The sequence below is a fragment of the Apodemus sylvaticus genome, chromosome 8 (assembly GCF_947179515.1).
Source record: "Apodemus sylvaticus chromosome 8, mApoSyl1.1, whole genome shotgun sequence".
In the NCBI taxonomy this organism is placed as follows: Eukaryota; Metazoa; Chordata; class Mammalia; order Rodentia; family Muridae; genus Apodemus; species Apodemus sylvaticus.
The window spans coordinates 48,562,241-48,587,227 of record NC_067479.1 but is presented as its reverse complement, the minus strand read 5'-3'; the positions used below and the strand labels follow the sequence as shown (position 1 = coordinate 48,587,227).

The 24,987-nt window shown below is 46.8% G+C and overlaps 1 protein-coding gene across 7 annotated transcripts in view; it reads right to left on the bottom strand.

Moving 5' to 3' along the window:
* The window catches only part of Dgkh (diacylglycerol kinase eta), a 208,161-nt gene that overhangs the window by 168,936 nt on the left and 14,238 nt on the right, over nucleotides 1-24,987 (bottom strand). For 4 of the 7 annotated variants that reach the window (XM_052190878.1, XM_052190884.1, XM_052190882.1 and 1 more), the window contains exon 3: nucleotides 1,704-1,898. In XM_052190878.1, the coding sequence (XP_052046838.1) occupies nucleotides 1,704-1,898 (195 nt within the window). Of the gene's footprint in view, nucleotides 1-1,703; nucleotides 1,899-2,488; nucleotides 2,569-9,286; nucleotides 9,620-24,987 lie in introns of those variants that run through there. The other 3 variants (XM_052190879.1, XM_052190883.1, XM_052190881.1) reach the window with 3 other exon arrangements.

The window sequence follows — 24,987 nt, the reverse complement described above, 5'->3', positions numbered from 1 at the left end:
AAAGATGAGGAACCCATTGTTGCCTTTAGTAGTTCTACTTAAGTTAACCCCCCACCTCCCTTTCCCCCCACCTCCCCTTCCCCCCCAGAAGCAGTGTGAGGGCTGAACGCCGCACCACAGCAGTAAGTATCACAGCACTTGGTACAGTCTGGATTGCAGGAGGGGCAGTGTGAGGCTGAGGCCCACTAGTCTTGGCAACTAAATGCTCTGGTATCAGATATTTGTACACAAAAAACATTTTATATCAATACTAACAACCGAGCCAGTATAAAATGCCGATTTCCTGATTTTCTGATATGAATATCAGAAGCAGTATTCCAAAGCTTGATAATTAGCCATAACTGTGGTGAATGTTTGTCAGAAAGTCAAACAGAAAACCCAAAAAACACACTTTCTTACATTTAGTTTAGTCTTCATAAACATGCTTTATCCAAAAATTAAACAATACAATCTTTCAAGTTCATTAAGCCCACAAATAATGCTTTCATCAAATTTTTTGTTCAATTTCACTTCCTCAGTTCAACGTATAACCATCCCTAATTTTTTCAAATGGCATAAATCTTACTAGCCAATCTTGATATTATATGCATGGAATTTTGACCATTGCATAGACGTATATCATGTGCCATTTTTGAAACTTGCCATTTTTCTCTTTAACTCCGTTTTTCAGAATTTTTTTTAGATTAAACTTTCACATGTTAAAAGCATAGTTAGCTTTAGTTTTCAAAAAATAAGCTAAATTCAGAATATTACAAACGGTATAAAACTCAAAATCTATCTCTATTAAAAAGTAGATCCAAAGATGCCCGAGCAAACACAGATGACGCAACCCTTGACTCTAGAGACTGTGGCCACTGTCGTGTATATGTCTACTTATTCTTAGAAGTCAGGTGCTCAAACAAACACTAATCCAAACTGTAAGACTCCCATAATAAGCCTTAGGAAGCTAGTTGTCATGAAATAACTGTAGAATGAATTACTTTTGCAAATCTGTTCTAGAAGGAGCATCCACTAATTTAATCAGGCCCCTACTCAAATTCTTCCTTTAACTCCTCCACTAACTGCCTAGGTGTTGAAGACTTCTGAACTAAAAAGAACGTTAGACTATCTAAGTCCCTTAACATCCAGTAGCCTCTGTCTTCTGTATGCTCATCATTAAATGAAAGCTTAACTTTGAGACTGATGGGCACAAAACGCCACAAAAGCACTACCACACCCTGTAACACCCTGAAGAGGTCACTTGCGATGAACCACCATGGATGTCTGAGCTCTGCACTTCGAGGGAACCTGCAATACAGAAGCCTAGCCCAGCCTGTGGGCACGGCACACCAGAGAAACTGAGAGGAGCAAGCAGCTTGCTGTGGGTGGAAAGGCACGGTGGCTGGCGGAATGCAGATTCCCACAGGTCTTCCAGCGCATGCTGCGCAGGGGGTGAACAACCAAACTCCCTTTAAGTTTCCTAGGTGGGAACTCGCAACCTGGCTTCGACCATGCTCCAAGCCATTTGCTCTGGTGGCTAGCTAAGGTTCTGGAACACATTCTGGATATCGCTTAAATCCCTAGAGCACCGTCCGGCCCTCTGCACTGGCCACGCCCCATCCAGGCCGCGCCCCCGCGCCCCTCCCCCGGATACCAGTTCCTGGGATCTCCCAGAGCGTTCCCTCCACCCACAGCCCTCCTGCAGGCCCCCGGCTCAGCCTTACCTTGGTCCGGATCTGTCCAGAGGTGGATACTTTGCGGATCAGCTTCTGGGGTCCCTCCTGCTCCGCTTCACTGTCGGACGAATCCTCTCCGGGTCCTGCAGCAGTAGGGGAAACCGCGCCGGCCACAACGACCGCTCCTCCCGCGACGCCCTGAGGGTGGTGCTGGCTGCCGGCCCCGGCCATCCTCTCGGATTCCTGCAGGGACACAGCAGCGCCCCGAGGGGCTGTGGTCAGCTGCTGGGCTCTGCCCGAGCGTCTGAGCCCTGTGCCTAGCTGGCGCCATCTTCCGCGAGCCCCGCCGCGCAGCACCCGGGACCCGGGTCCACACGCCGGCCCTGCCGGACCCGGGTCCACTCGCCGGCCCTGCCGAGACCTCCTGGGTCCTCTGCGCGCTTCACGCCTCTGCACCCAGCCTTGGGATGTTCTGGGGTTGCTGACCCAGGATGTGACCAGCACTGGAATGAGTGGAGATAAGCCTCTGACGACTTCCCTCCTACTCCTCCTAGGGTCTGGAGGGCTCAGAGGGAATGGAGAGCAGAGCTAGGCAGGGGCGCGCCACAGCAAGTCAGGCAACCGCGATGCTCCTCCCCTAGGTAGCAGGAATGAGAAGGCTCCCGCGGGAAAGGGGAACATGGTGCTACCTCCTACGTCCTGGGGTGCACCTCTGGACCCCGAATCCCTCCACATACTCCTGCCTTGGGGTACTTCCAGCTAAGTAAAAGTTCCCTCTGCCCGGGAGATGAACTGAGTCTCAAGGACTCTCAACGGCATTTCTAGGACCTTACCTCCCCACCTCTGCCTGGGAGTTCGGGTCCTTTCGGCCTTCTCTACAGGGCTGTTTAGTTTCGGGCCCACCCCCATCCGGCGCACACGGAAGAGTAGAGCATTTTCCGGGAGGTTCAGCTCCGCTCTGAGAACTTTTGGTTCAGAAAGAGCGATTCCCTTTGGCTAACAGGAAGCTGGGAAGGGCGTGGAGAGAACGCAGAAACAAGAGAGGACACGCAGCCCAAGTCGACAATATGCTGAAATAAATGTCTTAGGCTAAAGCGCTCACCCAGAATTCCTGGAAGAGTGCACTCAACTACGTGAACAGAGTATAAAGCAAAGAATACATATACACACATCCACAGGAGAGAACGCCACTCCCTTTAGTCCGGACTAAAGTCTGAGGAAAGAGAATCCACAGGCTGCAGCCAAGCTCTGGAGGCTTCCCCAGCCAGCTGCTGAAGCATAGTGGCTGTGGGGAAGAGCAACCTCGCAGCAGTGCAGAATGCATTTAACCTCAAAATCCTACACAGGAGCGGGGAGAGCGGCTGAGGGAGATGGTACAAAAAGGCCATGCTTCCTGCGGTCGACCAAAGAGAACCTCACAGTGCTGTTTGTGATTTTTCGATTAAGAAGTCCCTACTGACTCTGGGGGCTCTCTCCTCGGAAGAGCAATCCTTTCAGTCCTTGCAACTTCAGGTTCCTCTCCTAGTTTACCACTTGATCTTGATCTTAACAAATTTCTGGAAACTAAGATTTTGGGTTTTGTTTCTTTCAGGTTTCAGGTGCAACCTTATGCCCAGCAATGACGCTGACTCTGGCTCAGCGTTGATTTTAAGGACACTAAAGATGTGAAATCCCTTTCAGCCCTTCAGCATGAGAGTGCTGCCCATGTTCCTCAAACAGAGACAAACTCGTTCTAGTGCTTCAGCTATTCCCTTTAGCAAAGGAAAGCGTGGGGGGTAAAGTGGACTTCAGAAATTCTGTACCTACAAAAAACATACTGCTGGGAAACTTTTAAGAAACAATAACATTTAGTGGCCTTGGCTGGAGATCCAAATCAGTGCCTAGAGTACAGAAGGCCCGTCACAGCCAAAAGCAAAATTAGTGCCCTTTCAGTGACCTCTGTCCTGGTCTGGCTATTTGGTCACAGGCAAGTCTAAGGATTTGGCAACACAAAGACGCCTGACATAGTTCAGACTTTGCTTTTAACGTAAAGAAGAAAGAGGGCACAAGCTGGAACCAAAATTAAAAAAAAAAATGTGGTTAGGATTCTAATGTTCTCTTCCTCACACTCACTCTATAGAGCTAAAGAGCAGTTTGGCAACTATCCTGTATTTCAACTCACACATTAAACTTTTAGTTTTTATATAGCAACATTTCCCAGAATCCAGCCAAGGGTGATTGATGTGAAAGGTGGTCAGAGGCCCATTGCCTATTTGATGAAGATGGGTTCCATTTCTTACTCTTTGAAGGGATACTGATTGCTTAAAGACACATTAAACAGCTTCACATCCAGGAGCTGGGCAATTAATTCCTGAAATTGTGGGTATTTGTTACTTATAAAAATTTAGCCTTGCAGCCAGCTCTGCTCTACACAGAATGCAGTAGCCAGCTCTGCTCTACACGGAATGCAGTAGCCAGCTCTGCTCTACACGGAATGCAGTAGCCAGCTCTGCTCTACACGGAATGCAGTAGCCAGCTCCTAAGGCTCCTAACTTTGAAAGCAACGGCAGTCTACGACAGTTCCTGCTAAGTAAAGGACTGCAGGTCTACAGCATCTGCAGCTGTAGAGGAAATCCAGGATGGAGGAAAATACTGTGTAGGCAACGAAAGGAAAGCTGCCTCATTTCCCACTAAAGGCAGCTCAGGGGGAAAACCCTGGTGGAAGACCATCTCTTCTGAGAAATTTTCAAGGAATTCCCAATTTAAAATAGTATCTGACCTACTACTAACTGCTTCCCTAGTTCTACACGTTCAAAATAGTTATCTGATCTAAGTGAAATGTACTTGCCTTTTGTTTCGTGTGGTGTGTTTCTTTGTTTTGAGATAGCCCCACAGCACACCTCAAGCTGGCCTGGAGTTCATTATGCAGCCCGATCTGACTTGGAATTTACGGCAGGTCTCCTGCATCAGCCTCCATTTCATGAAATGGCTATCAAGATTTCAAATACATGGCATATTGTCTTGTTTGATGTATAAAAAGTTCCTTGACTTTTTCTTTAGTGTGTCAGATTTTCAAATAAATTCTCCTACACTGCTCATGAATTCCTTTTTATTACTGTTACTTTGAGATCTTTGTTGGTGAGACGTGGTAGTGGGGGGGGGGAAGGAGGGGCGGCTCTGAAATGTGAGGCTAGCCTGGGCTATTCAAAGAAACCTCCATGTGGGATATATCACTATGGCTGTTGAAAACTTGAATGTTGGAGTCTGAGGCATGAACTCTGCCAAGAGCTGGAAGCCAGCCTGGGCTACATAGTGAGTAACAGGCCCACGAGGGCTGCACAGCGAGATTGCTTTTCCAAAAAAAAAAAAAAAAAGACACTACAGTCAGGATTAAATGGAAAGGAGGAAAGCTGACCACCAGCCAGTTTTCTACTTAATAAGGTGTCATATCAAAAAAGAAGAAGAAGAAGAAGAAGAAGAAGAAGAAGAAGAAGAAGAAGAAGAAGAAGAAGAAGAAGAAGAAGAGAAAAGTACTAAAGAGACATAGGCCAAAGCTGAGTAGAACTTTATGAACACTGTGTTACTGTTTACAGAGGTATTTTGAACTGATCAACCGCTCACCACAAGCAGGCTCATCCGTCACTTCCTGTGTTTAATTCCATGCTCTACAACCGTAGATCCCCCTCCAATTGTGATACCGTAAGGGTTACATGTCATACCTTGAAAACCGTAAGTGGGTACTAGAGAAGCCATGTTCCAGGATGTGGGTTCCCAATCGGTACAGAACCAAGGGACTGCAGACTGAACCAGCACAGCCATTGTGACAGCATATTGTGACAGCAATGTGGAACGGATTCCACAATCACTTTGTATTCCATAGTCAGAACCTGACATTCGAAAAGTCTGCCCTAAATTGCCTTAGTTAGGACCTGGATGACAAAACCTTCCAAGAGCAGCAGTGCTGTCGATCACAGGAACATGCTGTGGTCCTAGCCCACAAGGCAAAAGCTGCTTGTCATCCTGGCAGAAGGTGTGACTGTCCAACCCCTCGCTTGTATTGTGGCCCTTTTGCTTTGAGACATTTCCCTTTCTAAGTGTCCATTAATTCTGGACTGTTAACTGGTATAATGTCAACAGCTAATAACAATGGGTACAGAACCATTTGAAAATAACCAGTTTTAGGGAATGAACCATATTCAAGCTTCCCTCTACTTAAAAAAAAATAAAATAAAAGGTATTTTGTAACTACTCCCACATTTTTAACTGAGCTGGAATTGTAACTACCTATCTGCTACCCACTCCCACCCAAGATTAAGGACTGCTTTGCTAAGTATCGCTACTGCTCACTGTCAAACACTGACTCTGCTTACTTATTTATTTTAGTGATGCTAGGACAAACCCGGGGCCTTGCACTGGCTTCTGCTCTATCTCCCCTCCCCTCCATTATGTTCTTTTCTTGTTTCTAGATACAGAGTCTCAATATGTAGCCCATGCTGGCCCCACAATCTGGGCCCTCCTTCCTCACCTGGTTGTTGTGAGTACAGGTGTGCAGCACCACACCCAATTCCCCAAATACTTTTTTTATTTGGGGACTAAATTTTAAGTCACGCCTGGATTTCCTGGCACTGGACTATATTCCAAAGCCAGCATCAAAGAAACCCAAGAAACTTGCTGTGCCAGCAAGCATCTTCTTTAGGCTCAATACTTACTGCTAAATAAAGCTAATATGTATCCAAATGTTCTGATTTAACTAAATAACTACATTTTACCCCCTCGCAGAGGGAATGTCATGAAGTCTCAGAAATTCCCTCTGTTCCACATGACTCCGAGGAATCCTTTGCTTTTCTCTCTGAATAGTAGAAATCTCACCATCTTGGTTTAGGTTCCATGGGGGGGGGGGGGGTAGAGAGAGAGGAATTCTTACATGCATGTTGTCACATGCCATAATAATACAGTAACCCATTTAGTCAAGTTTGTATGGTAAAATATTAAACTGCCTATATTCAAATTATTTTTTAAATGTTTTTAAAAAAACAACTCTGAACTGGAATCCCGGTGGAAACAGGTTTGTTTTCTTTGCTGTTGTTTCGTTTTGTTTTAAGAGAGGAAGGATTTATTTCAGCTCCAAGGATAAATGTATCTTGGTGGGAAAGGCAGGGAGCTGGGGCCCCACCTTGGTAGCCAGAGCATGAACCAGCAGCTTGTTCTGTGACACCTACTCTGAAGCAAGGGGGTGGGGGTGGGGGTGGGGCCCACAGGTATTCCAGAATGACAGTCTCTGAGCACACACAGTCTGGAATTCAGGAAAGCTGTGATTCCACTGTTGAGATCTCTCTCTGTCTCTGTCTCTGTCTCTCTGTCTCTCTCTCTCTGTGTCTCTGTCTGTCTCTGTGTCTGTGTGTGTGTCTGTCTCCCTGTCTCTCTGTATGTGTGTGAGAGACAGACAGACAGACACACAGACACAGACACACACACACTGCGGTTCCTTAAGGTTATACAGGCTAGCAATTAATATTCTAAGTATAGCGAGCTGCAGGACTGTCATATAGGCTCATTTTGAAGGAAACCGGAACTCACTTCACTCAGATTCTTGAGATCACTGAATCAAAGTTTAAAGAGCCTGATGTTTGAGAACTGCGTGGTGCCTAGTTCTCTGCTGAGACAAGAGGAGCAGGGCATGCAGCCCCAGGCCCAAACCAGCTTGTCCCATAGTGTGACGCTCTGTCCCAAACATATATAAAACCGATTCTGTTGGACCCAGTGTTCCTTCAAAACGTATTTAGATTAAAACTAAGGTCAACCCCCTTGCTCCCCAGGCCGGAAATATTTAACATTTAAAGCTGTTTCCTCTAATGCATTCTTGCTTTCTCTTGAATGCACTCCTTTTTAGTAGCTCAGGTAACTCAACTTTCTTAAGGAATTATATAAAGCATTTGAAAATCCTTAAACGTTGTAGTCATTACACAAAGTTCAGAATAAAATCACTAATGAGAACTCTTTTATGACATATACCTGGACAGATGTCTATCTCCAGCTATAAAAATGTAAGCTTCTTGGGGACAAAGCTTGTCTGAGAGTTAACAGCTTACCCAACAATCTCAGAACACGATAGGTGTTGGATAAAAATATCTGCTGGACTAATACCCGTAGTTTTGAAGAGTTCAAGATTTAGCTAATGTTACTGCTCCATCTCACATCTCGGTGAAGGTTTTAGCTTTTTTAAAAAAAAAAAAGTTCATGTGTCGAGACTAATACTGAAGATTTCCTATGAGAATAAGAAAGCACTTTGGTTCTTTCTTTAGCACTTTGGAGAAGAAAGCGGGAGGTTCTCTAATTTTCCAACTGCAATGAAGTCCTGACATTCAGCACCCAGAAAGCACTACACATAACTTGGGGTTTCCCACTGTGAGTGGTGGAAGCTGATAGGGCTTTATATAGTAAACTTCAAAACAGGTCACTGGATTCAATTCCCAATGATCTTAAATGTCAAGACTGAATTGTATTTTTTAACCAAGGATGGTTTACTCCCTAATGAGAATCGCAATTGAACGCGAGCAGATGGGCTACCTAACCTGCAAACTCACAAAAGCAAAAGCAGTTGCAGATGGATCGAAGTGTAAGGACACTCCAGAAAGGTCAGGGAGGCGGCGAAAGGAACCCTGGCAAAAAGGGCTGGAAGTCTCCGGGTAAGAAAAGGAGAAGCAAGCCTGGCACCTGACCACAAGCTCGCAACAGGCAGAGGGCCCGCCTGAGCAGACTCAGGAAGTCCCTGGGAAAACATCATCGGAACAGCACCGCAGCACGGATGAAGTCAGAAATTTTGGACCAGGCTTTTGAGACGGTTCACAATGTCAATCAAAAAGGAGTAACAAATGCGTAGGTGGAGCATGCAGAGCCAAAATTCATTGCCCACTCAAGATTACAAGAGTCTACGCGGGACGGGGATTCCTGAAGGGATGGATAACAGACGGTTCCGTTTGAGGTGCAATAAATAAGTTAAAGGAGTTTAGGGAACAAATCCAAAGACCCCGGACGCTCATCTTCTAACACGCAACACTCTGAGCCCCTAAAATGACTCGATCTCCGCGTGGCGTGTGCCGAGAGATCCAGGCGAAAGCGAAGTTTGCCGGTGGCTGGATCTCGGGCCAGGTCCTCTGACCCTGGGAGCAGTTCGGGGCAGCCGCGGCCACCCGAGTCGGAGGCGTGGCTCTGGGCTTCTGGCAGCCACTGGCCTCCCCAGGCGGCGGTCCTCGGGAACCTGCGCGCCCAGGTGACTGCCAGGGCGCGGTCAAGAGGTGAGCCCCGGCTCCTCTCCGGCGCCACCCGCTGACCGCGCAACCCCGCCGCCTCGACTCCCGGGGCCGCCGCAGCACACTCGGGAATGAAGTGCAAAGTTGGGAAAAGGATGAAGCGCGGAAATGGTCCTCGAAGGACCGTCTCCAGAGGCCCCTCTGGGAAGAGCTCCTGCCGACCGGACAAAGGCGCTCCGGGCGGCGAGCAAGGAGGAGCCCGGGCGCCGGAGGAAGCGCTGCCCCGGCTGGGAAGCAGCTGGGGACCTCATCCCGGACCGCTTCCTGAACGGAACCTGGGCCGGGAGGGGGAGGCAGGGAGCAAGGACAAGCGGGAGGGGTGGGCGCGGGCGCGGTACCCACCGGTTCCTCCCAGGCCGGGCTCTGGGCTCCAAGCACGGGGCGCACGTGCTGCGGCTCCATCGCGCTGGCCCGCGCCCGCTGGCCGCCGTAGCGCACGGACACGGGCCCCCGCTGCCGCTGCCGCCACTGCCGCCGCCGCCGCCGCCTGCGCCTCCCTCGCCTGGATCGCTGTCGCTGTCGCCCCGGCTCCTGCCCGGGGCCAGCCACGGGCCCTCCCGCGCTCTCTGGCTTCCGCCGCGCTCGCCCGCCCCCGCGCTGGTCCCTTCCTCCGCCACCGCCTCCGCAGCCGCCTGAGTCCCGCTCCACGGCGCGGCCGCGAGCGCTCGGCTCCTCTGGCCGCCGCCGCCGCCGCCTCCCACGGCCGCAGAATCCGCCCCTCTCTCTCCTGTCTCCGCCTCCGACTCCCTCCCCTTTTCTCCAGCCGTCCGCCCCTCCCCCAGTGGCCCCTCCCGGCGGGCGGCCCGGGACGCACGTGACCCCCCTGCCAGGCCATATAAGGCGCGGAACCGAAAGCAGCCACGGGTGGTCACGGGCACCGGGCGGTGGTGTGGCTGAGAGAGGCAGCCTTCCCCGCGGGGCCGGGCTCGCCAGGAGCATCGGGGGATGTCGGGGCCGAGTGGCTGGCGCTGGGCGAGCGGGTCCTGGCACCCCTTGCCCTCCGCCTCCCTCGCCACGGGTGCCTGTAGCCCCGGGCGGCCGCCTCCGGAGCTGAACCTGGAGCCAGTTGCCCAGGACAGTACCTGGCTTCAACAGAGCGAGGCTGCGCTTCGCACCCCTGAGCCGCTCCCAAGCACCCATTCTGGTCGCTGGAATGACTGGCAGGCTTGAGGTCTCCAAGAGAGGTTAAGCCCGGGGAGCCCTGCTTTTGTTCATTTTCTTTAACTGAAAGGTTTCGTAGAAAGAAAATCATCTAAGGAGAACGGTCTGTGGTCCGCTGTGAGCGCTCCACTCAAATTAAGGACAGGGGCAGTTCGGCGAGAAAGAACTCAAATGTCAACTGTCTCTCCTGCTGCTCTCTGGGAAAAAGAAAATGAAAATTGCAACTAGCGTTTTAAATCATCTTTCCTGAAATCGTCCTTACTGGCAGTGAAGACGGGTTTCCATCTAGTTGCAACAGAGCAGTGACTGCATTTACACGGGTCATTTCCTCGCGTGAACTCCAGACTCCTGTCATTACTATCTCCCGGCCCTTAGTCTGGTAGACAGATGCATTCACAGGTTTTGAAACCGAAAAGTCAAAACACTTACTTGATCCAGCATGCTCCTACGTCATACTAATTTCCGAGGCTAATATTCCACTGAAGCTACACTCATAAAGGTCACCTAAGGATTACGGAGAGAGCTAAACCGCTGGATAGTTTTCAACCCTCACTTTCTATGACTTGACTGACTAGGTTTGTATTCCTGAATCTCTCCTTTAAATGGGGCCCTTTGACTGCTGGGTCTTCTTTGTTTCTGACTAAGCTTTGTTCAGTGGCCTCTTACCTGCTGCCTAAGTAGCATGTCCTTCATTTACTTTGAATGAGGGTTAAGTAGGGCGAGTGAGCGGTCTACAAGTTCCTCCCTTGCTTTTAGTTAGCAGCCGGATGATGATAATTCACAGATCACCATTTCTGACCATGCTGCCTTTACCTCAGCACTGGGATTACAGCTGAACCCTGGGGCTCAAACCCAGCCCTTCCTTCCCCACTAGGCGAGCATTCCACCTGCCCACTAAGCTATCCCAGACCGGAAGCGAACTTCTAAGATTTTCAAACATATTGTTACATTTTTGACTTGTATTTTTTACTTAGGTGTCTGTGTCTGTGTGGGGGTTTGCGCACATGAATGCAAATTCTCACGGAGGCCAGAGGTATCCAGTACCCCTGGAGCTGGAGTTATGAGGCACCCGGTGTGGGTACTCCGAACCAAACGCCCTGTCCTCAGCAAGAACAGCGTGTGCTCTTAATCACTGAGCCATCTCTCCAGCCCAGAAGCCAGCCAACTTCCTAACCAGAAATGTCTACCTTTGTCCCCCTAGCCTTCTTTTCAGCCTGTCTAAAACAGTGTGCTTTCCTGACAGCTGACTTTACTCTCTAGTCTTACGTAAATGTCACCACAATTCACTTAGTCATGCAAAGGAAAAGGGAAAAAAAAAAACATGTCTTTGGTCCCTCCCTTCTCTCATTGCTTCCCCCTCCAGTCACTTTCTCTCCGTCACTGCTCTGGCCTGCATTCCGTTCCTTACTAATTTTGAATTTTTCACTCTATTTTTACTTAATTTGTGTGTGGGCCAGTGTGCAAGTGTGGAGGTCAGAAGATAACGTGCAGGAATTGTTTCCCGCCCTCAGCCCTTGTGAGAGCCGGGAATTGAACTCAGGCCATCGGGCTTGGCAGCAGTGCCTGCCTGACCCAGCGGCCCCGCCCCTCTGGCTCCCCTCATTGGCGGGGGGGGGGGGGGGGTCCCCTCTAAGCTGCTTATACGTCATTCCTCTTGCTGTGGCCCATTCACAAGTTGAAGTCCTAGCCCTTCGAACGCTGAGTTCCTTGCAGGTGGTTCCCCTCAGGCCACTTGTTTTTATGCTGTGCCTGTTCTGGAATGTTCTTCCTCTTACTCAGCCCCGTGTAACACCTGTTCATCTTTCACTGTTCACCCTAAGGGCTACCTTCCTCGTAAAAGCGTTCCTGACTTTGCTGCACGGTAAAAACTGTTTGCTCTCTCTGCACACGCCATCCTGTCAAAATGACTTAGAAGACTTTTTTGAAGTTAGCTTTCATATGTGGTCTTCCTGGTAGCAAATATTATAATTGACTTATTCCATCTTCCTAACTCGGGTACAATTCTCAGCAGACTCCATGTTTCTCAAGTCTGTTGAAAGAATTACTTGCGATATAGTGTGAGGTGTGTTTCTGAGGCTCTACAAAATCAGTTTCCCCTGCATTGTCTCACTTCATTCTCACAGTTGTCCATCAGATACGTCGGTGCCTTTCATAGGAAACCAGAGTTGAGGCTGGTGACATAACTCAGGGGTAAGGGCACTCCCTGACAAGCCTGCCTTTCAGACTCCCAGACCCATCTGGCAGCAGGAATAACTCTACTCCCAAGAATCATCTCTCTCTCTCTCTCTCACTCTCTCTCTCTCTCTCTCTCTCTCTCTCTCTCTCTCTCTCTGTCTCTTTCTCTTTATATATATATATATATATATATATTTGTGTGTTTCTCTTCTCTCTGTCTCTCTCACACACATAATTTATATATCTATATCTATACCTGTACCTATACCTATATCTATATAAACAAGAAAGAAAGAAAAAACATTGAAGCTGGAAAAGAAGAACACAGCTTGCCCAAGGGCCTTTGTAACTCCCAGAGCCAGGGTTATAACCGAGATTGCTTCTTTAATATGGCTACATATGCAGCTGTGTCTATGGTCTAAATGTTGTTATCTCCAATTCCCTTTGAAGTTCTCACTTCCATGAGCTCCTAAGGAAGAGGTTTGGTTAGGATAGCAGATCCTGTTTAAAAAAAAAAAAAACAAAAACAAAAGGGACTGGTGTCTTGTAGAGAGGTATGGGGCCTGGAGAGATGGCTCGATGATTGAGAACACTCAATGATCATCCTAAGGACCGCATTCAGTTCCCAGCGCCCACCTTGGGCAGCTCGCAACCACCTGTAATGCCAGCTCCAAAAGATCCAATGCCCTCTTCTGGCCTCGGGTACCTGCATAAACATGGGGCACAGATAGACAGGCAGGCACACACACATAAAACCATTCAAAACATAAATCAAGAAACAGAATACCATATCCACTGCCTTATCACATTAAATTCTGTCTTGTATAATAAAATAGCGTTCTCTTTGCTACTGATTACACCGTATAACTAGTTCTGCTTTTCAACTATTCCAAGTTTTAAGGATGTCTTTAAAAAATACATTGCTATCAGACCATCCTAAGAGCACTGCTTTTAGCAGACTGTTTTCATTCATTAGGTGCATTAATCAGACTACAAGGCTCTAGGAAAGCTTCACTGCCGCCGCCCCTCCCCCACACCATGTTTCCTTCTCACGGAACAGTACACATTAGTAGATTGTTGGGTGTGTCCTCTGTTCCACATTGCCATCCACCTCCTAAGGCTTTGCCCGCATACAGAGAAGGGAAGTGATACAGCGTCTGCTGTGGGAGACAAAAAATACAGGGAGGGGCATTGCTTCATAGACCTCTGCAGACACTGTGTGTGTGTGTGTGTGTGTGTGTGTGTGTGTGTGTGTGTGTGTGTCTGAGAATGTGCTCTAGAGTTTCTTTCACTAAAGACCTCTGAGTCTTGCATTTTCATTTCCTCCTATGCCTGATTCATAATTTCACTGTCTATGGAATTTCAGTGTCTGTCTACACTGAAAGTGATTAGCACCAACCTTTCATAACTACCTTTTGGCATTAGGGCTAGCAATGAGATGTCTACTCTCAGTCGTATGTTTCTGTCCAATAAATTGTAATATTTTCATTTTGGATTTGGACTAACAGTTTGAATCTAAGTGGATTTTGGTTTTAGGGGTTTTTTGTTTGCTTGTTTTTGTTTTAAGAACTTGATATTCATTTTACCCTAAAAACACAAATCCTTCTTTAAATCTGAAAATGGGTTTTTTTTTGATTTTTTTATTAGTCATTTTATTCATTTACATTTCAAATGTTGTCCCCCCCTTCCCAGGTACCCCTCCACAACCCCCCCATCCTATTCCCCCTCTCTCCCCTCTCCTTTGCCTCTATGAGGGTGCTCCTCCACCCATTCACCCACTCCTGCCTCTAGCATCCTCCTACGCTGGGACATCAAACCTCCAAAGGACAAAGGGCCTCCCCTCCCATTGATGTCTGATAAGGCCATCATCTGCTACATGTGCACTCTTTTGGTTGGTAGTTTAGTCCCTGGGAGCTCTGGGTGATCCAGTTGGTTGATATTGTTCTTCCTATGGGGTTGCAATCCTCTTCAGCTCCTTCAGTCCTTCCCCTAGCTCTCCATTGGGGTCCCAAGGCTCAGTCAGATGGTTGGGTATGAGTGTTTGCATCTGTATTGGTCAGGTACTGGTAGAGCCTCTCAGGGAACAGCCATACCAGGCTCCTGTCAGCAAGTGCTTCTTGGCATCAGCAATAGGGTGGGGGGTTGGTGTCTGCAGATGGCTAATATCAACAATCAACAAATGGGACCTCATAAAATTGCAAAGCTTCTGTAAGGCAAAGAACACTGTCACTAGGACAAAATGGCAACCAACAAATTGGGAAAAGATCTTTACCAATCCTACATCCGATAGAGGGCTAATATGCATTATATACAAAGAACTCAAGAAGTTAGACTCCAGAGAACCAAATAATCCTATTCAAAAATGAGCTAAACAGAATTCTCAACTGAGGAATCCCAAATGGCCAAGAAACCTAAAGAAATGTTCAAGGTCCTTAGTCATCAGGGAAATGCAAATCAAAACGACCCTGAGATTCCACCTCAAGAGGATCAGAATGGCTAAGATCAAAACCTCAGGTGACAGCAGATGCTGGCAAGGATGTGGAGAAAGAGGAACACTCCTCCACTGCTAGTGGGACGGAAAGCTGGTAAAACCACTTTGGAAATCAAGCTGGCAGTTCCTCAGAAATTTGGAAGTAGTTCTACCTGAAGACCCAGCTATACTACTACTTGGCATATGCCCAAAAGATGCTCCAACGTATAAAAAGGACACATGCTCCACTATGTTCATCGCTGCCTTATTTATAATAGCCAGAAGCTGGAAACAACCCAGATGTCCCTCAACAGACGACTGAAAATGTTATCAGTTCAAGTGTTACTTTTCTTCATCCTGTTCTGTGCAATTCTCTATTTTGAGTTTTTAATGACCAGATTTGATGCAGACTTTTTTTTTATATTATCCTTGTTGTTGTTGATGGTGATGATGAGTTTGTTTGCTTGTTTGTTTGTGTGTGTGTTTTGCTAGTCTTGGATAATTTCCTCTGATATATTATCCAATTCCCTAAGTTTGTTTGCAACTATGTTCAGTTGCCAGTGTTGTTTCCTTGTCTTTTTGAGGTAAGGTTTTGCTAGGTAGTTCTCGTGGTCGGAACTACATAGCAAATCTCTCTACAGAGATTGGACTGTCTTCAAACTTGTAGTAATCCTCCTGTCTCTGTCACTTGAGTGTTCTCTTTAATAATTTTTAATTTCTTGCTTTTTAATTTCTTAATATGAGCATTGACTTTTCATTTGTTTATTTCCCTAGAATTTTCATTTCATTCTTTTTAAGAGTTCTTAGTTCTTTTTTATATACTTTGTTTTTTTTTTTAATTTATCTTTTAAACTTGTGGGCAGGCATGAATGTACAACAGGATCTTTTTACATAGCCCTGTTTGTCCTGCCACTCACTGACAAGGTTAGGGGTTAGGATTGGGCCTCAAGTTCACAGATATCCACCTGCCTCTGCCTCCCAAATGCTGGGACCAAAGGCATGTGTCACCACGCCCAGCATCTCATTAAACATTTTAAGCGCTTTTATTTAGAAATGTTTCTTTTATTTATAGTTGCCTGAATAAATTCTCCCTTTTGTGCACATGTGGGCCCCATTTGTGTCAGCTTGCTTCCCGGCATGCTTTGTAGTGTTTTGCTGGGCACTTCTCCTCAGCAGCCTTGGGACTTGTTTACTTTAGTTTTTGGATTTTTTGGTTTTTTTTTTTTTTTTTTTTTTTTTGGTTGTTTGGTTGGGTTTTTGTTGTTGTTGCTGCTGCTGCTGCTGCTGCTGCTGTTGTTGTTGTTGTTGTTGTTGTTGTTGTTGTTGTTGTTTGCCTTGCTGCAGGGTGGGGGTATGGAATAAAGCATGCTTTAAGGTGGTATCTACCTGAGAGGGTCTGATCTGGATTTTGCCAGTAGCCACCAGATTTTCTGGTCTGACTAGAGTTTTAATCCTTAATGTTTTGCAACTCAGGATTCTGAAGGCTAGCACAGGCAGGGCTTCTTGGGACTCTGCATCTCCAAGGCCAGCCTCCCATTTGTTCCAGAGTGCTGGCTTCACAGGATTGAATGGAACTTTTTACACCGAAAGTCAGGTGTCCTAAGGTTTATGCTGAGAGAGAGAGAGACAGAGAGAGACACAGAGAGACAGAGAGATTCATAGTGTCCTTTCTATGAATTCTCAGAAGTCACATAGCATCACCGTCACCAAATCAGTTAGTTGAACCTGTCATAAAACCCTTCCCAGACTAATAGGGCCAGAACATAGACCCTTCAAACAAACCTTTTAAAAGGAACATGTGGACGAAACATGATATATGAGTGTATACATATACATATATAGTCTGTGGAACAATCTGTCACAATGCTCTCTATACTTGAAAAGTTTTGATATTCATGCTCTAGGTAACCAGAGTCCATTCTTTGCATAGCTCATAAGCATGAGCTATCTCTCCCCTCAACGCAGCCCCTGGAGACCATGGTGAATGCAGCCCCCCAGAATAGAGGCACGTGTATCTCACATTCAAAGAACAAAGAACAGTAGTTTCTTTAGTTTCGTTCCAGCCAGACCTCAGTGGAACATGCTGGAGACAAACACTTTCCCATGGAAATAATCTGATAAAGACTAACCGGAGGACTGCCCTTGAGGGAAGCCCTCGAGCAGATTGTATCTTAGTAATAATAATACATCTGACGCCAGAAAGGGGAACTCTGGTCTCGATCCCACTTTATGAGCTCCTGTGGAGCGTTGAAAGAAGGCACCGCTGTGCTTTAGCTATGTGGGCTGGCGCCACTCCTGTGGGCTTCCTGGGGATGGCTTCCAGCGTTCTTCATGGGGTAGAATGGAGCTCTTTCTTTGTCCTTCTTTCTTCACAGGTGCTGAGATTGCAGGCGTGTAACCACGCCTATCCCACACGCACTGCTACTTACAGCTCACAACTCAAATGACCTTATTGTCCTATTGTCCTCATCTCCCTGGTAGGGATGCTTAAAGGAAAGACAGATTTTTTTTTTTAAGTACAATATAGGGTTGGTAAGAGGGCTCAGCAGGTAAAGGCACTTGCCACACAAGCCTGGGGATGTCAGTTAAATAGGTCACTAAATGCACATAGATGTGGAAGGAGAGAACTAAGTCTACAAAGTTGTTCCCTGACCCCCCCACAGGCATAGGGTGGCATGTGCTCATGCACACACACACACACACACACTACTAATAGTAAAAAATTATTATTATTATTACTATTAAAAAGAAAAATGTTGAATATTTTAACTATTTAAAGCCCAATGTATAAAAAATATACGTATGATAAAATACAAATTTTTTAATTGGCAGGTTATGTCTCAACATGGTTACTGGTTATTATTGTGCAACAGGATTCTATAATTGCATGTATTTTTTCCTTCTTTTTGTCTGAAGTATGGTAAGATCATGTATTTTTTTTCCTCTGTACAGTATTTGTTACTTATGAGAGAAGGAAATGATTAATAATTACCAATGATTCAGTTAGCAAAAAGATTAGTATAGAAAAATATAAAAAAGCGTATTCCAGGACTGCTGTATGAGACTGTTAATGATGCAGAGGAAGGAATGAACCAACATGAGGTCTGCTCTCTACAGAAAAAGGATAAACAATTGAGTCTTGAATTAATATAAAATGTGACAGATTTAGTTGTAGTCCAAGAAATGGCACATTCAGAGCTGGAGAAACAGCCAACGGTGAAGAGTACTGTCTTCCAGAGGACCCAAGGTGGGTTCCTAGCACTCACACAATGACTAACACCCATCCATAACTCCAGTTTCAGAGGATCTGACACCCTCTTCTGGCCTCTACTCATACTGCACATTCATGGTGCAAAGACATATGTTGTGGGCAAACCCCTCATACTTCTAAAATAAACTTAAAAATAAATACGTTTTCTTTTAAAGAAATGGAAAATATGAGGTTCCCTCCAAATGTGCAGAGGAGGCATGGGAAGGCCAGGGGGGCATGGGAAGGCCAAGAGGGCATGGGAAGGCCAGGGGGGAATGGGAAAGTGGGGGGGCATGGGAAGGCCAGAGAGGGCATGGGAAGGCCAGGGGGGCATGGGAAGGCCAGGGGGGAATGGGAAAGCCAGGGGGGCATGGGAAGGCCAGAGAGGGCATGGGAAGGCCAGGGGGGCATGGGAAGGCCAGGGGGGCATGGGAAAGCCAGGGGGGACATGGGAAAGCCAGGGGGGCATGGGAAGGCCAGGGGTCATGGGAAGGCCAGCTCTTACGATTCCCTGAGAATGCTTCTAGCAGAGCCCCTCTACACTCTGTCAAGCCACTTCAGAGTCCAACTTAGAGCCCTGGATCCAAGAGACACAGTTGCCAAGAATCAACCGAGGTGCTGGGACCCTGGAGAATGATCATAGAAGGAGCCTGAAGGTGGGTGTAGGTGGCTCAGTAGCCAGCATGACATCTACCAGGGAGGCAGGAGTCCAGGAGACCAGGGAGGGCCTTTGAAACTTGAGGGCTGGGGAAGGCACTTCAGGAAATGTCCCCAAGCCATCCTGTGCTACAGAGTAATGACCGTGGAATTGGAAGATATAGCTCAACATTGGCAACTGTACTTTAGGGGGACTTCTGCTCATGGAAAACGGAGACTCTTCACTTATGCCACAAAAAAGAATTTCAGGATAGACAAGTCTATATGAAGCAAAAATAGAGTTTACTGAAAACAAGTGTGTGTGTGTGTGTGTGTGTGTGTGTGTGTGTGTTGGGGGGTAGTTGTACACATCAAGGTGCCTGTCTTAGTTACTTTACTATTGCTATGGAGAGAAACCATGAGCAAGGCAACTGATATAAAAAAAAAGTTTACTGGGGCTCATGGTTGCAAGAGAGGTAGTCGTGGCTACTGTGGTGGGGAGCCCGGCAGCACACAGCCATCATGCTGGAGCAATAGCTGAGAGCTTACATCTGATCCCCAGGCAGGAGACAGGAAGCCAACTGGGAATGTTGTGGGCTTTTGAAACTCCTCCATCAGGCTGCCCTTCTTAATCCTTCCCAAACTAGGAACTGAGTATTCAAATGCATGGGGGCTATTCCCATTCAGACCACCACAGTGACCAGACAAGCGAGCAAAGGCAGATCTAAATATCTTAACAATAACCTCTCTCTCTCTCTCTCTCTCTCTCTCTCTCACACACACACACAAACACACACACACACACACACAGTATTGTTGATCTCCCAAGGGCTCATCCCTCTGTAGCTCAGACTTATCGACTTATCTCAAACTTGCTATGAAGCTAAAGATATTGGCTTCCTGCCTCCATCCCCCGTGTTTATGCTAGGCGAGTACTCTACCAACTGAATAGATGCTCATAAACCAAACTTTTGTTTTGTTTAGATGGTGTCATGGAGCTCAGGCTGGCCCTGGACTTGCAATTTTCCTGCCTTTCCTGAGTCCTGGGATATCGGTCATGCTCCATCACATCTGACTTAAAGAACTTTTCTTTATTACATGAGACTATAAAGTGGTGTGTGAGGTACATAGTCTGTGTTTAATGGCAGATAAAAGATACATAGGTCAGAAAGGGTCAAAGGGATTCATGATCTACTTAGGTTACGGTGTCAAAACCTGTTTGGTGTGCATGTGTAACTGTGTGCAGACGCATGTGTACAAGTGTTCAAATTTGTGCTGAGGCCAGAGGACAGCCTCAGGTATTAGTCCCCAGGCACCATATTCCTAAATCTTTTTGAGACAGAATCTCTCACTGGCCTGGACTTGCAGAGCGGGCTAGGCTGGCCAGCAAGCCCCAGGGATGCGGCTACTGCCTAAGTCCCAAAGACTGGCCAACCTGTCTTAGGGTCTCCAGTCCCACTGCACCCAGCCCTTTTAAAGGCGGATTCTGGGTATCCAGCTCCCTTATTCTTGGGAAAGCAGAACTATGGGGACTAAGCGAGCTCCCCAGCCCGAGGCAGGTGTTTTGAGTTCTAGACACCGCTCATAATCTCGTTTGTGAGATTTTTCTCAGAAAATGAATTACAGTCATTTGCGAGCAGTTTGTTCTCAGCTGCCAAAGGAAAACAACCAGATTCCAAGACTGAGGGGCTTCCTTTCTGTCTCAGGTCCCTTTAATATCCCTGATCTTTCTGTCCTGCCTTGAGAACACCTGCTGGAGAATCAGGAGAGAATGAATAATGTGCTAAAAATTCCCTGGGTGGGCCAGGTTAGGAGCCTTTTCAAGGCTGGGGGCTCCAGAGGAAAAGCGATTGCATCTTTGTTGAGGTTTCTATTGCTGCAGTGAGCAGCTGTGAGCAACATGCAAGTTGGGGAGGGAAGGGTGTTCATTGTTGAAGGAGGATAGGACAGGAGCTCAAACAGGACGGAAGCAGGAGCTGAGACAGAGCCTGGAGGGCGCTGCTTACTGGCTTTCTCCCATGGCTTATTTGGCCTGCTTTCTTAGAGAACCCAGGACCTCCAGCCTAAGGATGGTACCACATTCACTATGCGAAGGGCCCTCCCTCACCCCCATCAATTACTATTTAAGAACAGTCTTGCCTTCAGCCAGGTCTTATAGAGGCAATTCCTTTTTTCTTTTTCTTTTCCTTTATTTTTATTTTCGTGTGTGTGTGTGTGTGTGTGTGTGTGTATGTATGTATATGTGTGTATGTGTTTGTGTGTGTGTGTGTGTGTCTGTGTGTCTGTGTGCCTGTGTGAGTGTGTGTATGTTTTGAAAAAGGGTCTCTCTCTCTATGTATCTGTCACTGTCCTGGACTTGCTTTATAAACCAGGCTGGCCTCAGATCAGAGATCCACCTGCCTCTGCCTCCCAGGCGCTGGGATTAAAGGCGTGCACCACCATATCCAGCTTGGAGGCAATTTCTTAACTGAGGTTTTATTTCCTCCTTTCAGCTGATTTTAGCTTGTGTCAAGTTGTCATAAAACCAGCCAGATGGTTAACTTTTTGTCACACAGATCAGCTTGGAACAGTGTTCCTCATGATAAGTGAAGGAAGTCGTATACTATTTGAAATTGGAATGAGGAAGCCAATAGATTGACATGTCCCACATAAAACTCCATTTTAGAAGAATAATGTTTTGGAATCATCACGAGAGCCATGTGAAGAAGTTATTGTCATTGGCCCCTGTTAAAGAAGACGATATTAAAGTTTGGGGACTACACAGTAATCCCCAGGTCACAGCGCTTAAGACTCGGTGCTGGTTTGTGGGATTTTCAGCATGTAGAGATTCTCCATGAAAGAGAAAAGAGTCACGAAAGAAGCCTGGTATAGTACACACTGAGAAGGCTAAGGCAAGAAGGCCGTGAGTTCGAGATCAGCCTGAGCTACATAGTTAGACAGTGAGGCCCTTCCTCAAAAAAGGGTGTGACAGGAGAGTCGTGAGGGGAGAGAAGCTCACAGTGGGAGAGGGCATAGCAGGCCTGGAAAGCAGAGGACCTCAGAAGGCCAGGAGTAGTAGAGCTACTGCAGGGGCTGCCCTTTAGTACCAAAGGGAAGCAAGTTGTTTAAGAAAGGAAGAAGTCAACCAAGAGGGGAAAAAAAAGAAGACAACTCCCAAGAGGACTGGAGGACAGGGAATGTGATCTGCACAGGTCGAGATCTGTTTCTTCAGAGCCAAGAATAGAAAGACAAGGAAGAGACACACACAGTGCCCAGTGCTGTAAATGTCAATTGTTGTCAGGACGGAGACTGGAATCCAGGTCTAATGAGTGTTTTCTCTGCTGTTGCTCCAGGATACAGCAGCTGCCTTCAGTACAAAGGTCTTAGACTGGCCGAGGCCAGCCTGTTTCTCCCTTTTCCCAGCCTCCTGCACAGGACACCCCCTTCCCAGGACCCTCCTTCATGCTGCCCTTTGGCTGCTTCTGTGCCCTTCCCCCATGGATGGGGCCTGGCAGGTCCCCCTGCTGTGTTCCTGTCTTTCCTTCTCCATGTTGTCTTGTTTAACCTGGACGGGGACCTGGGAAGCCATCAAGGATGGGCAGGAACATGACCTTACCCAACTGGCATTCCTTCTCACCTCTGCTGTAAGTGGGGTCCAGCTGTACTAGAGCCCAGAGCTAAGGTGCCTAGCGTGTCATCTGCCCTGTCCTGCCTCACCCATGCAGCCTCCACCACAAGGACCCTGGTAGAAAGTGCACCTGGTGGACCCAGCAGCAGGCTGGGATCTCTAAGGTCAAGGACTTCCTTCCTGGCAGAGAGTGCATTGCACAGCAAGCCACAGAGGACAGTGTAGTGGCACTGACACGGGCTGTCAAAACCATTTCATTGGGTTTCTGCTCTTTTTGTGACATCAAGTAAATGCCTTGATATCCTCAAGTATAATGTCTTCACCACTAAGAAGTTACTGTGCACACACTTTGTGGGGGTCACTAACTTTGCCTTGCTCAGAGGTCATGTTCAACAGTTGTCATAACTTGTCCCACGTTGTAGGGTAAGAAATCTAGAGAATATGACAAATGGTGACATTGAAGCTAATGTGATCATTCATGTAGTGTTTTCTTTTCCTAATCTTTTTAATAATTTTAATGGATGTTTTGCCTACGAGTATGTCTGTGCATCACATGTGAGCCTGGTGCCCTTGGATTTCTGGGAACTACAGTTACAGGAGGTTGTGAGCTGCCATGTGGATGCTGGAACTTGCATCTGGGCCCTCTGGAAGAGCAGTCAGTGCTCTTATCCTCTGAGCCAACTCTGCAACCCCATTCTTTGCATTATGTTAAAAACTGTGGTCAAGGATCTGGGTAGTATCATATATCTTTAATCCCAACACTCAGGAGGCAGAGGCAGGTGGATCTCTGTGAGTCCAAGGCCAGACTGCTCTATATAGTGAGTTCTAGGGCAGTTAGAGCTACATAGTAAAACCTTATCTCCAACATAAGAAAGGTAGTGATGGGGAGGGGAAGAGGACAAGGAGACGAGGAGGAGGAGGGAGAGGAGGATGACGACTAGTGGTAATGTTTTAGGACAAGGTCTCATTTAGCACATAGGTTGGCCTTGAACATGGAATCCTCCTGGTTCAGCCTCCTTGCCAATCAGCTTTGGCAGCTCTACAGTTGTGCAGTACAATGGATAACAGGACATGGAGAAACCTGACGGTGTTGCCTCTCAGGGGCAAAAATCCCTAATTATTTATAAATACCAAGAGGTCAGATATGTGTATATACATACACGTGTGTGTGTGTATGTGTGTGTGTTTGTTTGTTTGTTTGTTTTAAGATAGTGTTTCTCTGTGTAGCCCTGGCCATCCTGGAATTCCCTCTATAGGTCAGGCTAGCCTTGAACCAAGAGATTCATTTGCCTCTGCCCCCCTCTTAATCCAAGTGCTAGGATTAAAGACATGCACCACCATCGCCCAGCTTGCAGCTTGTTTATGTATAATTTATATTATATATCTTATGCATACAATATGTAATTTTATATATGCACATATAAAATGTGATGCAGTTACTAGCCACAATATGAAGGGGTGAGTGTTAGCAAGGGCACAATGAGACCACCAAATTGGTAGCAAGAAAGGTTGATTGGGGATCAAACAGCCAAGACTATCCTCCCAGGGCTGGGGGAGGGGAGAGAGAAGCAAAACTGGCAGAAACATAAGCAGATTTTTGCATGACAGTCAGTAGCATGGGGGATTTGATCTGACAAAGGCTGACAACTAGAAGCCTTTTCCAGAGATAGTTGCCCTTTAGGGGATGAATAAAGGGGGCCCCTGGTCAACAGAAACTCGCCCTTAGGCTTCTGGTTCTCCAGCCAGAGTCCTTCTGTTTAGCACATTGTCACCAACAATGTCACTGGGGTGGGGACTAGGGGTAGGGAGCACGTTGATCCTAATAGTGAGGAAGAGCTGACCCTCAAGCAATGAACAGAGAGTATATGGGGGAGGGGGACTTCAGACAGCAGCAAAAACCCTTCCTGCCTTTAATGCTATGATAACAGTGAGCAGTGGACTCATCGTTTGATCTTTATAAATTCCAGCAGCCAAGTGAAGTTTATGACAACCTGCTCTTTTCCGTCTTTAATACCTTGACACCATGTTTTCAAAACTAAGGTGTATGTGTAGACACAATTTTAAAATGATCTACTTTTCTTTTTTTCTCTTCCCCTCACTCACCCAGTCCTTCTGTCTTTATGGAAAGGAGTGGGAACCAAGAAAGTGATGTTGAAGCAGGGAGGCATTTCAAATGAACTTGGATGTCTCTGACTAACCAGTTTAGCCTCTGAAAAGGTCTAGAAATAACAGCTTCTCCAGGGCGGAGTGCAGAAGGCAGGCCAGGGCAGGCTTCACCATTTCTGGACAGTTTGGGAGATGAGGCTGGGAACTGAATTCAAACACAATATTTTTGTTCTTTAGTTTTCTAAGGAACCGCTTTGCCTAAGGAAAGGAAAGGGACTAAACAATTGCAGACTCAACTAGCTCATTGTTAGGCTAGGATATTCTTGCCTCACAGTCCATAAATTACATTATCTATAACTAGACATCAAAATGAATGTGCATACCAAATGAGTTTTCCTAAAGAGAAATTTCTTGTTGGAAGTAGTGACTAGACCTCAGGATTAGTCATGTCGTTAAATTTGTTTAAGCATCTCATTAACAAGATTGGAGCTCTCCAAAAGCTTGTGGTAAAGGGAAAGGGTCATTAACATTAAATACCCATACGAAAATGATTTACAAAATGAATATATTGATTATTTTTTGTCAGTATTAAAAGAGTGCCAGACTGAGTTTCTAGATGTATAGAAAAACACATACAC